Genomic DNA, 14,467 nt, shown 5'->3' with positions numbered 1-14,467 from the left:
ATATGCATGTTGTAGCAAACGGTTACAATTTTCTTACAAACGCTTTTCAAAGACCAACTCGACCGATCCAAGGCAACGTGCTCCTTTAAGTGAGGTACTGTCCTTACTCAGAATCAACTTGGAAGATGTTTACTGATGTTTCTGCTGCCACTACAAGAAATCCAGATCGCGTGAACGTGATGTCCCGGGCATAACCACACTCCCCATCAATGACACATCAAATGTACTTGCCGTCAGGACTGTACTGACATATTCTACCGTACCAAAACCAGCTCCTAGGCCTTTGAACAACAAATATGCTACCGTTTCTATCACAGCACACACCATAGGAATATTCAGACTGATCAATATCTATTCGGAACACCTTTCCACCCTGATAATCAACCGAGTGTAAATGATTATCATATTTACTGCTGTAGATAATGCGCTCCTTGTATAAAGTCAAATAGTCTACATTTACTGGAGTAGAGAATGTTCTGCTGAGTGATCCATCAGGGTTGTAGAGTGAGATCTTCCGCCCTTCAGAATGACCCACTGCCATGAGATTGTTTTCATCCACTGCAAGGCAAGATGCGAAAGAGTTTCTCAGTTTGAACTGATGATGGGGCATATATTTCCTGTTAAAGACCTTGACATCTAGATTATCAATCACATACAGGTGATCATTATTGTTTACAGTGAGTGCTGTTGGGTTAGTAAGACCTTTGACTTCTAATCTTTGTGGGCAGTGAGTAGACTGTGATTTGTTTGCTGCTAATTGAGGTTTTAATACAAACAGCGCTTTGTGTCGTGTATCTAATACTACTATTTCATTGTTGGAGAAAGCTGCAACAGACCTTGCATTTTTTAAGTTTGTGAGGCCAAATTTGCTGAAACCTTCATGCAGTTTCCACTTCTGTTTTGTATTAGCTTGTTGCTCATCTTCCAGCACCAGTCTTCCCACTGACCTTTCACCTTCTTCGAACTCAAGAAAGGAAAGCCTGTCAGACACGATCTCGCCTTGTATCTTAGTTAGTTCATCAAGATTGTTTATAAGTTTCAGCTTGAAATCCATAATCTCATGAGAGCTTGCTTGGGTCATGAACTGATTCACTTCATCCAGCTTGTGCTCTACCTGGGTCACTTCTTTTGTGTTGGTTGCCTCTGCAGTTTCAAATGTCTGGACTCTGTCTTTGTAAACACTCTTTGCCTCATGCTTCAGCTGCTGTTCCTCTTCAGTGATCCTTGCTCTCTCCTTGGCAGCCTTCTGGGAGATTTTCATATTGGTTTCAGCATATGAAGATTCCAGTTTCTTGCGAGACTTACTAGCTTGTTCCATGGCAGTTTCAATATCAGCCTTGCATTTCTCAGCTTTTGCAACCAGCTCTGCAACTTCCTGTTTGCATTTGTCTAAAGCCTCAGGTATTCCGGTGAAGTCTGGTGTTTGGTTTGCATGATCAAGAATGGTACAAGTTGTGCATTCTAACTTCTGGCATGTGTTGCAGTAGATGTTCGGAGTCTGATCACTGTGCTTGCCACACTTTGGAATGTATTTCCTGATTTTACTGCGGTAGGTTACTACACCTGATTGCAGTTGAGCAAGTGAGTAGATTTTATGTGATTCCAATGTCACAAAATATTCATGTACTTGTTGACATTCTTGACAAATAAATTTGTCACAGTCAAAACATCTTGAAATAGCTGTATGATCTCTTTTACAGACTTGACATTTGATCTGTGACCCATGACCCTCCATGAGTTGCTCCTGAACAGTAAACTCATCCACCAGGGCATTGAGTTTAAAGTCCTTAGGTAGACTGTCAACCTTGTTGTCTTCTAGTGTTGTTTTCTTTCTGCACAGAGGACACAGTAGGATGGAGCTGTTAGGATCTTTTTGGTGAAGCACCTTGAGGCATGTGCAGCAGAAGCTGTGTAGACAGTCTAGCATTGTTGGATTGATGAAGCGATTGGTGCATATTGGACATTCTAGATGATCCTTACTGATCTTATCAAGCACTGAATGGACTGTGCTACTGGCAGCCATCTCTTAGCTTTCCCTGTTGGCACAAAAACATTTGTTTTTTAAGTACATGTATCTGTACTCGTATTATTGAGTCAGAGTTGCATCATTCATGTGTTCAGTCTGCTGGACCACGTTATTACTCATTAAGGACGTAGGTCCTAAATGACCAGTTGTGCACGTCATTTCAAATACGATTTTATCACGGGCTTCAAAACTTGCTGCCCTCTTCTGGTACATAATAAGGGAATAAAGGGGCAGCGAGTAATTTTCCACAAGTTTGATTTCGAGACCTCAGATTTAGAATTTGAGGTCTGGAAATCAACCTTGTAAAATCACACAACTTCGTGTGACAACTAAATTGAGCTCAAATTTGTACAGGTTTGTGATTTTATGCATATGTTGAGATACACCAAGTGAGAAGACTGGGCCCAATTTCATAGAGCTGCTAAGCACAAAAATTTGCTTAGCATGCAATGATGGATGCGAGGGAATCTCCGTTGCGCTCGCTCGATGTGTGGTGAAAGTTGAATAAGGAATACCCCCGTGAAAAAATAGAGTTCACTGGATAATCATTATCGGCCGTAAGTAGTCGGCCGAAAACTTATTTGTGTCAATAAAAAAATATTGAACTTGAGTTAAAAAAAGGGCACGACGGCCAACTGGGATAAAATTGTATTTTTGCGGTGGCGATGCTCAAACCGTATTTTTTTTGCAAAACCCGTACACCCGTATTTTTTTACAAAAACCCGTACGAAATACGGGAAAAACGTACTAGTTGGCATGTCTGGCATTGGCTTCTGACTGGCACACAAGAACACTGATCATATTGACAAAATGGAATGACCACCAACATCGACATTGGTTCAAATGTTACCACGTCACATTCCCTTGCGGTTCACTATTTGACAACAATCACAGAAATAACAATTTGCCACACACCCTTACATTTCAGGGACTATAAAACATGTACTTACTATTGTATGCGATATTGATGTCGTTCGAAGTCTCTCGTCGTCAGTTTACCCAACAAGTTGTGACTTCTGGTGTTTTAACATCCACAACTACTCTGTGCACGGATATGTACTGGGTGTGTGAGTATGTGTGTTCACAATGATGCGTGCACACACTGATACCTTCTGCACTTGAAACATTGGTACATTGTTCACCTATCCTTGAAAAACAAAAATCCCCCGTCCTAATTATAGATCCAATGACGTCACAGTCAAATCAAGTGTGCTGTACATTGTGTGTTCTGTATCTGCACATTAAGTGGTTGCGTCTCCCGAACTTTTCTATACACTTGTACTTTGAGGCTGATTTCAAGCTGATTATAGATGTGAACCAACTCTCATTAAAGGCACTGGACACTATCGGTAATTACTCAAAATAATTATAAGCACAAAACCTTACTTGGTAACGAGTAAGGGGGAGAGGTTGATAGTATAAAACATTGTGAGAAACGTCTCCCTCTGAAGTGACGTAGTTTTCAAGAAAGAAGTAATTTTCCACGAAATTGATTTCGAGACCTCAGATTTAGAATTTGAGGTCTTGAAATCATCCTTGTTAAAGCACATAACTTCGTGTGACATGAGTGTTTTTTTCTTTTACTTCAAAGACCAATTGAGCTCAAACTTTCACAGGTTTGTTATTTTAAGCGATGTTCAGATACAGCAAGTGTGAAGACTAGTCTTTGACAATTACCAATAGTGTCCAGTGTCTTTAAATGCATCATAATACATTGCTGCATGTAAATATGGGATAAATGGAGTGGTCTCAGCTCCAGATGTATCACAAACAAAATCATACGCACTATCAAAAGGGCAACGTGGGTACAAACCATCTCAATGGGATTTGGCTGGTCTACACTATAATTATCTGTATACTATAGTCACAATGAATAGAGTTTACAAGTGTTGTTGTCTAGTTATTGCACCACAACTTGTTGGTTTAGGCAATTCAATTCATAATAATATACGTTAACGTCACTGGACACTTGGTAATTGTCAAAGACCAGTCTTTTCACTTGGTGTATCTCAACATATGCATAAAATAACAAACCTGGTGAAATTTGAGCTGAATTGGTCGTCGAAGTTGCGAGATAATAATGAAAGAAAACACCCCTTGTCACACGAAGTTGTGTGATTTTATTTTAGATGGTTGATTTCAAGACCTCAAACTATCTGAGGTCTCGAAATCAAATTCGTGGAAAATTACTTCTTTCTCGAAAACTACGTCACTTCAGAGGGAGCCGTTTTTCACAATGTTGTATATTATAACACCCCTTGAAGTATTCTGCCTGCTCATTGTCTTAGTTTTGCTAGACGACGGCCGTGTGATAGTGCGTCGGTTTGCCGTGCGCTAGTCCGAAGACTAGCACACGGCGTGCAGTACCCAGACGTCCGTTGCGTGTACGAGGATGATAAATTAATAGTCTGTAACCATTTCGGATTGCACGACACTATGATGCAGCACAGTAAAAGTTTTTGCAATCTGTATTCGCGTCGTCCGTGGATTGTAGCATTCAGGTATGTAAATTAGTACAGTATTTAGAAATGTTTGGGGTGTTATAAAACAAATATTGACTGCTTTTACTCGTGCAATGGTTAAAACTATGACTCCCTCGGTGATCCCCGTAGCGTTCTATAAAATAGACAGCTCCGGGGATCACCTCGGGAGTCATAGTTTTAACCATAGCACTCGAAGCAGTCAATATTTGTATACTATCAACCTCTCCCCATTACTCGTTACCAAGTAAGGTTTTATGCTAATAATTATTTTGAGTAATTACCAATAGTGTCACTGCCTTCCTTTAAGTGATCCCGTTGTAAAGCGATTTGGGGCACTGGACTAAGTTTCAGAATCAGTAGAGTGAGTTGTTATGTATCAATTTGTAATTGTGAGTACTTATCAATAGAATCCAGTGCCTTTAAGGGTAGTGAGCGTTTCCCACACGGGCTTTATACCCGAATCCACCGCACATATCCCACAAAGAACAGAAACTTTCAACCTGTCACAAAATTGCTGAATTTTGCCGATAGAGTTTGCTGTATTTATAAACTGGTCTAAGTCTCAGGTTATTTTTAATATTATCTTTGTTGACATTAATGTTGGGCTTACTAGGGTGTAGAGTGGTTTAGTTATCCCCTTGTTCATTTATCAATGGTGTTTCAGGTATAGATGTTTTAGGTTATGTCACCCTGGTCCAGGGAAATCAAATTTATGCAAAGTGATTATGCAAAGTAGATAGCCAGAAAAAACATTCTGACGTGTGTGCGGTACCTAAATGTCTCGGGCTACATTAAGGTGCCGCACAGACGTGTAATTGTTATAAGGGTGATGTTGGATCCATCAAGAGCAGCAGTAATGTCGTACTGCCAAGCCACTCTGCTCTAATCCACCTTGTATTCGTGATGTGCCAGCAACGCTGAAGATAGAGTTGTGTGGGCACTCTATGGTCAGTTCAAATCTTGAGCCATACATAGCAGAGTGAAAATTGTCAACAAAATATCTGCACATAAGGTAATCGGCAGAACAGCCAATGGATTGACTGTAAGTTATTGATTATGATTGATATATTTTCAGTGCATTTTGTGTGAAGAATTCCCACCCAAAACTTTGTTGATCAATCAACTTTAATTTTGAATAGTGTGTTTGCTACAGTTACAAGAAATATTATTTTATTCGCTTATATTAAGACAACTGAGAAAAATGTGGCAGAGATGCGCTGATGTATTCTAATATTCCGTACGAGTTGACCAGCATTCCCAGTGGACTTTAGTACGTGTAGCCAAAACCCGTCGTTAGGTTATTAAAGGGGTGGGGCTTGGGGGGGGGGTACGTCGCGGTGACTGGTTTTTAAAACGTTGTTTTGGATCAGCGGTTATATTGTCCATCCCAGACTCGTCATTCAAATAACATGGACCTAATTGTCACTTTGGATTCGACCAGGGGAGTGGATTGTTCGTTTTCATTTCTCAAGACACTGTTGACGCAAATATATAAACATCCATATTAGCTGAGACGAACTTGGTAGGTTTGAAATAAGATGATGGTCTTATACAGTCTTTTAAATAATATAAGCAAACCAGCAACAATAGCCTTCTTCTAAAACATCAATTCTGCTTGCATTTGTCCCATTTTAGTATTGCACACGCGACAGGTTGATTTTTAAACTAATGAGCTTTTAGGGGTCGTCTTTTTATGAACGGCCTCTTTGGTGAGACAATGCTTTTGTGAAAAGTTACAGGACTTGTTGCCTGTTTTAATTGATAATTATTCATGTCTGTCGGGCGGGCCAAAACACTCGAGCTGTAAATAATTTCTCAAAGTTTAGCCTGCTTTTGGCGTTTGCCATGGCGCCAACTAATGAAGGGCAGGAAAAGATGTTTCTGTATTTTGTTTCCTCAGTAACAAATGTACATCGTTTATTGTGGAGTTTGGCAAAGGCTGTGTATTGAGAGTGAACAAGAGAACATTAAAGGGAGCCTTTGCCTTGGATCGGACGAGTTGGCAGTATAACAAACATTTTGTAACAAAAAGCTTTGGGTTGGAAAGATGTTTTAAAGGTAGAATAGAATGATCCATACAAATTTGCCTCGAAATTGCGTGGTTTTCCTTTTGCTTTGCGAACTAACACGGTCGGCAATTTATGGGGGTCATAAATGGCCGACCGTGTTAGTCGACGAGGTAAAAGGAAAACCACGCAATTTCGAGGCATATTTGTGTTGATAATTATATTCTACTTTTAAAACATCTTTCCAACCATATGCATAGCAAACGGGTATACATTTTTGTTAAGGCAATGTGTTCCTTTAAGCGCGATGGTTCTATACCGTTCATATACAACATTTACAAGTTAAATTAACAATCAAGAAATAATCCACGGTTTTTTGATGGAAACCAAAATATACCTGACATGTATTAACATATTTATTTCATCAATGCAGCCAGTACTTCGATCAGTTTACAAGTTACAAGTTGTAAAATAATTTGGACTCAAAGTAGGAATAATTAGGTATGATCTGAGAGTCATGGTTTTTTGTACACCGCTATTTTACTGACGCTGTTCACATTTTGTTCACAAACACCATTGATAGTTCCAACCCTGCTTAAATTCTAAAATCAGTGTCTTCCAGGAAACTAATTTTAAATTTTGATCACATATAAAATGGAGCAAGATTGTTGTGTTGCTCTTTGATTCTAAATTAGGTGTTTATCCCCGAGACCCTCAAAGAAATTTCCTGGAATACTCATTGACTGAGATTGAATCACCCGGTTTTAAAATTACTAAATGGTAATCTTTGAAAATATGCAATCTTTGGTTATGTGATTTGAAGTTGGAACTTCCAAAAAGCGAAATGGTACTTTCTATTGATGATACTACTGCACAATTAAGAAATCAATTGACATTATTATCCACATCAAGCCATTTAAAATATAATTACAGATAAATAACAAATCCTCGAGTGAGATCATGGATCCAGACTGGCCGGAAAATCAAAACTCACCAGCAATTTTTTTTTTTTTTATATATAAAATACATAATCGCCTTTTTTTGTAATACCTTAAAGAGTATTCATTACCAAGATCTGTCGAATTTATCTACCGTTATTCAATGGTTTTATCAATCAATAAGTTAATTTATTTTTATTTTATTTTTCTGCGCCCTGGATCAATCAGTGAATTTATATAATTTTGTTTAAATCTAATCTCTTTTAGAGTTAAATGTTACAAAAAAACGAAGTTTCAATTAAAAAGCTCTGTCCATCTGAACATCAATACGTGCATACAGATAAATGCTTTCAAATGTTTTTTTTTTATTTTTAAGTTTTTCTTCTTTTTTTTCTTCGGCATCTTTGTATTTAGGAAATTAAATTCTAAACAAAGTCTGCAAAGTGTGAAGAGGCAGAGTGCATAGTTGGATGCAACAACTCTTCATATTTGAAGTATGGTCCACTGATTAAATGTTGTGTCCATGCAACCATGATGCAAGGTAGTTTTGGGGTTATGAGTGTATTTCTACTGTAGGTTTTTATCTTAATCCGATTCTGCGAGAAATTTGTATCTCGCAAGAAAGTTCTCTGCGGAACAACATCATATCTCGGCCTCTTACTTTTTACATTTGGGTTAGTTATAGTGAGACTCATGTCACTTAACACATGCAACCTTTTGACATTCTACCACTCCTTTTTCACTTCAATTCAACAGTAATTTAGATCATACAACTGTGTTACTTGGGTAGTTTCAACAAGAGGTGCTTTTTTGTAATGAATTACAGCATTGAAATAAATGTTACTGAATTGATTTGAATTGAATTGAATGGATTACAACCAGTTCGTAATGTACCAACTTATAATGTACACAATGCCATCTTACCTCCTTCGCCATTGGCTTTTGACATTTCAGGTTGCTGATGCCCCTTTGAGGTTTTACTCAGGATCAGGTAAATAATGATCCAGATTTGTTGACAAATAAAATACAATGTGTCCAAAGAGTTAACTTCCAATGATACCTTTTACAATATACACATAATGTACATATAACAGATTGATTAATTTTTATTTTGTTTAAACCACAAATCGTGGCCCAAGGGTCACATTGCATGTGACTCTACATATAAATATATTAAAATATAACTTAAGATCAAATATTAAAACAACAACTACAAACAAAAACAAAACATTATTTATTTAAAATGTTAATAAAACAAGCGACTGCCTGTTTTTAAAACGGGATGTTCTCAGTGAAAGAGTTGAATATTGTTTGGCATTGAGAGTATTGCACCCATGGACACTCTCTCTGGTCGGGGGGGGGGGGGATTTTAAACGAGAGTCATTAATAAGACTGTTTGCAAAATGATAAGCAGGAAGACTGAATGTTCAGTTGATGCAAATATACCCCCCCCCCCCTGTTCCTTTACTGTATATAAAAGGGAAGGGATACATTTGGTAATCACTCTTAACATTAATGACAATACTGGGCTAGAACAGCATCTTTTAGAAGTAAAACACACTTTGAGACTCTTTCCACTTTAAAGTGATTTGGTTATGGAATTTCCCCCAAACATTTAAAGTCGCCTGGAAATTTTTTTTTTCCTTTCAAACATAAGAGTATATGCTTACGAACAATAAAACAATTTTTTTAGTAATTGTTTGTCACGATTTATATGTTTAAAAAATATATAAAGGTGTTTGGGGGGCTGACTCCGCCTACCCCTTTTGTGACGTCAATCGAGGCAGACTTTGCCTGTAATGCGTATAGTAAACACACGTGCAAAGTACATGTAAGTCCAAGTTTTTGAAACTAAACAAACTCACGACTTGGTCCGTACATGTACTTTGCAATTGTGTTTACTCTACGCATTACAGGCGAAGTCTGCATCGATTGACGTCACGAACAGCGCCCTCTCGGGTCGGGGTCTTCTCTTAAATTTGTAAATAACATAAGAACTGATTTTTTAAAACCTTAGTTAACTGTTTATTCACATTCCACTCATAAAAACACATATATTAGTGACAAAAGCTTTATTTTGAAAAAATACCACTTCCAGGTGACTTTAAATCTGAGAAACCTTGCTGGCAGATTGTTTGCAATATTTTAAAAACGGTACCACACGGTTAAAAAACTAGAGGTAAACTTTCCCTTTATATGTGACTTTGTTTTGTCTTGGTTGGTTAATATTAACATAATTCTCCTTAGTTCTTTTTTGAAAACAGTGTATCGGTGACAAAATTGCAGCCCAGTACAACAGTGTCTCAAAATGATGTCAACATGACTTTACTCATTCACACTGTTTGTTAATGTTATTGATGAAAATGTGACTAATTATCCTTAAAGGCACTGGACACTATTGGTAATTACTCAAAATAACTATTATCATAAAACTTTTCTTGATTACGAGTTATGGGGAGAGGCTTATAGTATAAAACATTGTAAGAAACAGCTCCCTCTGAAGTGACGTAGTTTTCGAGAAAGAAGTAATTTTCCACGAATTTGATTTCGATACCTCAGATTTAGAATTTACGGTCTCGAAATGAAGCATCTGAAAGCACACACTTCGTGTGACCATGGTGCGACACGGGTGTTTTTGTTTCTTTCTTTATTATCTAAAAACTTCGACGACCTATTGAGCTCAAATATTTACAGGTTTGTTAAGTGAGGTACTGTCCTTACTCAGAAACAACTTGGAAGATGTTTACTGATGTTGCTGATGCTACTACATGATTGCCAGATGGTGTGAATGTCATGTCCCATGTATGACCGCAATCTTCAATGACACATCCATTGTACTTGCCATCAGGACCGTACTGAGATATGCTATTGTTTAGTTTTCTCTGATTCCATTTACCAACAAATATGCTACCGTTGCTATCACAGCAGACACCAAAGGGTGATTCAGAATCAGTATCTACTGAGAAAACTTTTGTACCCTTATAGTCAACCGAATGTAAATGTTTACCAAGTGTACTGCTGTAGATAATCCTCTCCTTGTATAAAGTCAAGTAGTTTACATTTACTGGAGTAGAGAATGTTCTGATGAGTGATCCTTCAGGGTTGTAGAGTGAGATCATTGGCTCTCCTGAATAACCCACTGCTATGAGATTGTTTTCATCCACTGCAAGGCATGATGGGGAGAAGTCTTTTACACTTAGTTGGAACTGATTTAGGGGCTCATTTTTTCTGTTAAAGACCTTGACTTCTAGTTTGTCAATCACATATAAGTGATCATTATTGTTCACAGTGAGTGCTGTTGGGTTAGTAAGACCTTTGACTTTTAATCTTTGTGAGTAGTGAGTAGACTGTGATTTGTTTGCTGCTAATTGGGGTCTTAATGCAAACAATGCTTTGTGTTGTGTATCTAATACTACTATTTCATTGTCGGAGAAAGCTGCAACAACCTTGACGCTTACTAATAATTCCATGCAGGGAAATTTACTGAAACTTTCCTTCAGTTTCCACTCCTGTTTTGTATGGATTGTTTCATGTTCCTTGGCCTGAGCCTCTGCTTTAGCTTGTTGCTCATCTTCCAGCACCAGTCTTCCCACTGACCTTTCACCTTCTTCAAACTCAAGAAAGGAAAGCCTGTCAGACACGATCTCGCCTTGTATCTTAGTTAGTTCATCAAGATTGTTTATAAGTTTCAGCTTGAAATCCAGAATCTCATGAGAGCTTGCTTGGGTCATGAACTGATTCACTTCATCCAGCTTGTGCTCTACCTTGGGTCACTTCTTTTGTGTTGGTTGCCTCTGCAGTTTGAAATGTCCGGAGTCTGTCTTTGTAAACACTCTCTGCCTCTTGCTTCAGCTGCTTTTCCTCTTCGGTGATCCTTGCTCTCTCCTTGGCAGCCTTCTGGGAGATTTTCAGATTGGTTTCAGCATATGAAGATTCCAGTTTCTTGCGAGACTCACTAGCTTGTTCCATGGCAGTTTTATTATCTGCTTTGCATTTCTCAGCTATTGCAACCATCTCTGCGACTTCCTGTTTGCATTTGTCTAAAGCCTCAGGTATGCCAGTGAAGTCATGTCTTTGGTTTGCATGATCAAGAATGGTACAAGTTGTGCATTCTAACTTCTGGCATGTGTTGCAGTAGATGTTCAGAGTCTGATCACTGTGCTTGCCACACTTTGGAATGTACTCCCTGATTTTACTGCGGTAGGTTACTACACGTGACTGCAGTTGAGCAAATGTATATATTTGATGTGATTCCAAAATGGGAAAATGCTGATGTGATTGTTGACATTCTTGACAAATAAATTTGTCACAGTCAATACATCTGGAAACAGCCGTATGATAGTCTCTTTACAGGCTTGACATTTGACCTCTGACCCATGACCCTCCATGAGTTGCTCCTGAACAGTAAACTCATCCACCAGGGCATTGAGTTTAAAGTCCTTAGGTAGACTGTCAACCTTGTTGTCTTCTAGTGTTGTTTTCTTTCTGCACAGAGGACACAGTAGGATGGAGTTGTTAGGATCTTGTTGGTGAAGCTCCTTGAGGCATGTGAAGCAGAAGCTGTGTAGACAGTCTAGCATTGTTGGATTGATGAAGCGATTGGTGCATATTGGACATTCTAGATGATCCTTACTGATCTTATCAAGCACTGAATGGACTGTGATACTGGCAGCCATCTTTGATTTTAGCTGGTTACGATCTTTCCCTGTTGGTACAAAAAGTTACATTTATTCTTTTGTCAGTTATCTACTAATTTTTTATTTTGTTTAGATTTCATATATTCATGGTTTCAATTGACTTATTACCAATTTACTATGTAAATTATGCAATGTTCATGTTCTCACCAACTATACCTTAGTTTGCTGGCTTGAGGCTCCAAAATTTAGCGCCCTCTTCTGGTACATGTGGGCCTAATGTTTTCCGTACTATATTTCTTAATTGCTGCCCTGCATGATATTTTCGAGTTTTGCCCTGATTCATTGACTGGCCTTTTTTGAACCAAGTAGTTATGCTGAATGTGTATGTGTGTAATTATATTGGTAAACTCAAATGCTGCAAGTACACCGAGTGCACCAAGACAATTTTGACTGCTAAGATCTTTGACTGCTACAACTAGGCAATCACAAATGTCATATCATTTGAAAAGTGCAGGCCCAAGTTTTCACTGTTACACTTACAGTGTCACTGCAGTTAGCAGGTGCTGGTAGGTAATACAGCTTTGCCAAGCAGTTTGTTAAATTTGAATGTTTAGTACATTAACAACCCAGGATAAAAAAGTGAAAAGAAAAAATATATATATATCTCAACATTGTTGAGCCTTTTTCAAACTACCAAGCCCTGGTAATGGGAGACTTTGAGGCGCTAGGTGGCAGCAGACTTACCAGGTAAATTTCCATTGTTTACGTATTTCTGAGCATGCTGCCATCAAGCGTCCTGAAAGTCTCCCGTTAACCCCCTGGAAATCCCTGGGAACATATTACCCAACCACCACCCCTTGTTCCCTTTATTACCTTGATGGTTTTTGATGTAATCCCACTGGCTATCTTGCTTAATGGTACTCTACAGATCAGCAAGGGTAACTATTTCCCTTGATGTGCTTACCTGGGAGTTTGCAAGGGTCAGTAATTCAAATTTGTAAAGGTCAAATAAATCTTCACATGGAATCCAGGTAGTGCGAAAGGAGCGTTCAACTTTAGTCGTCTTTAGAAAAAAAAATAATATAAAAGAGGTTTGTTCTGAATGAAGACTCAAGTTGAACAGAAAAGCTACAACTGTTGTCTGTGTTAGTTCATCACGTGAAACCATTTAATCCATACAGTACATGAGCCTAGGTTGGACCCCTCCGTTGCATAAAGCGCCACGGCACTGACGTCCTAATGTACATACATCAATATTTTGTCAGTAAGTCAAATTTGAAAAAGCAAATAAATCTTCACATGACATTCATCAGGTAAAGTGTGAAAGGAGCGTTCAACTTTAGTCATCATCAGAAAAACTATTTTTCATTCATGCAGCCCAGTCAGTGACCTTTTTTTGTCAACAATCACGTGAAACCGTTTACTTCCTACATGAGCCCACTAGGTTGCAGTTTGGACTCCATGCAACCATGCAATGCAACGGCACAGACATCCTTATGAACATACAAACATATTTTGTCCCTATATATAGACATTATTTATACTAAGAACATGAACTTACGATAGATACGGTTGTTTGAGGTCCTTCTTCATTAGTTCACCCAATAAATAAGCTGTGACTTATGGTGTTGTGTCCACAACCTTACACACTCATCACTACTATACTTGATTGGTCTGTGCTGTCTGTATGACGCATTGTGCACGGTACACACAATGCACACACCGTGGCATATTGCTCATCACGCCCTGAAAAAAAAATTCCCCTTCTATTTATAGATCCAATGATGTCACAGTCAAGTGCGGTATGTACATGTACATCAGTCATATTGCACATGGTATTATTGTACAACTCTGGTGAGGTAGGCACGGCATAACGCCGTCATGAAAGTCTTAAGCAATAAAGCCCTCACCACCAATTAAATTTTTTGAGTCGTTTTTATGAAAACAAAATGTTGATCCACGGTTTTATCAGAAATAATTGTAGATTACACCGTATTCGGGATAAGTTTAATCACAAACCGTAACCAGTGTGTATAGTGCGTATCATCTCCATTTTTAAAAGAGGTGATTACCGCAAAAGCACCAATATTCCTTTGGATTTGTCACAATCAGCACTGAAACACATATCAGTCATAGCTAGCTTTTCATGAGAAATTTCAATTGCTGCAGTTACAGCAACTCCTTTTTATTCAACTCCTTTTATCATAGTTTACTCTGTACGCATGCCATTGCATCGTGTGTGCAACAAATACTGCATTGTTTGTTACAGATCATAAACAAAGTGCAGCCATCTTTACTGCACATGTGATTACAAAAGCAACATGTTAAAGCTAGATACATCTACATCAGGAAGTTGTCCACCCTTTTTATTGGAATC

General features: G+C 38.3%; 1 protein-coding gene across 1 annotated transcript; it reads right to left on the bottom strand.

The window, feature by feature from the left end:
• Nucleotides 1–217: 217 nt before the first annotated feature.
• Nucleotides 218–13,787, bottom strand: LOC117290178 (E3 ubiquitin-protein ligase TRIM71-like). Its single transcript, XM_033771436.1, has 3 exons — nucleotides 13,652–13,787; nucleotides 12,091–12,158; nucleotides 218–1,984 (listed from the first exon to the last, which is right to left on the bottom strand). Exons 2-3 carry the CDS (start codon nucleotides 12,127–12,129, stop codon nucleotides 218–220), a joined length of 1,806 nt encoding a protein of 601 aa, XP_033627327.1. The 5' UTR covers nucleotides 12,130–12,158; nucleotides 13,652–13,787.
• Nucleotides 13,788–14,467: the final 680 nt, after the last annotated feature.

Source organism: Asterias rubens, chromosome 5 (assembly GCF_902459465.1).
Source record: "Asterias rubens chromosome 5, eAstRub1.3, whole genome shotgun sequence".
NCBI lineage: Eukaryota > Metazoa > Echinodermata > Asteroidea > Forcipulatida > Asteriidae > Asterias > Asterias rubens.
This window is presented reverse-complemented; position numbering and strand designations above follow the sequence as displayed.

Excerpts from the sequence above, each read along its gene's own strand:
- LOC117290178 (XM_033771436.1), bottom strand. The coding sequence starts at position 12,129 with ATGGCTGCCAGTATCACAGTCCATTCAGTGCTTGATAAG. Across the intron at positions 1,985-12,090 it reads TCCATTCAGTGCTTGATAAG|ATCAGTAAGGATCATCTAGA; the intron begins ATCAGTAAGGAT and ends GTGCTTGATAAG.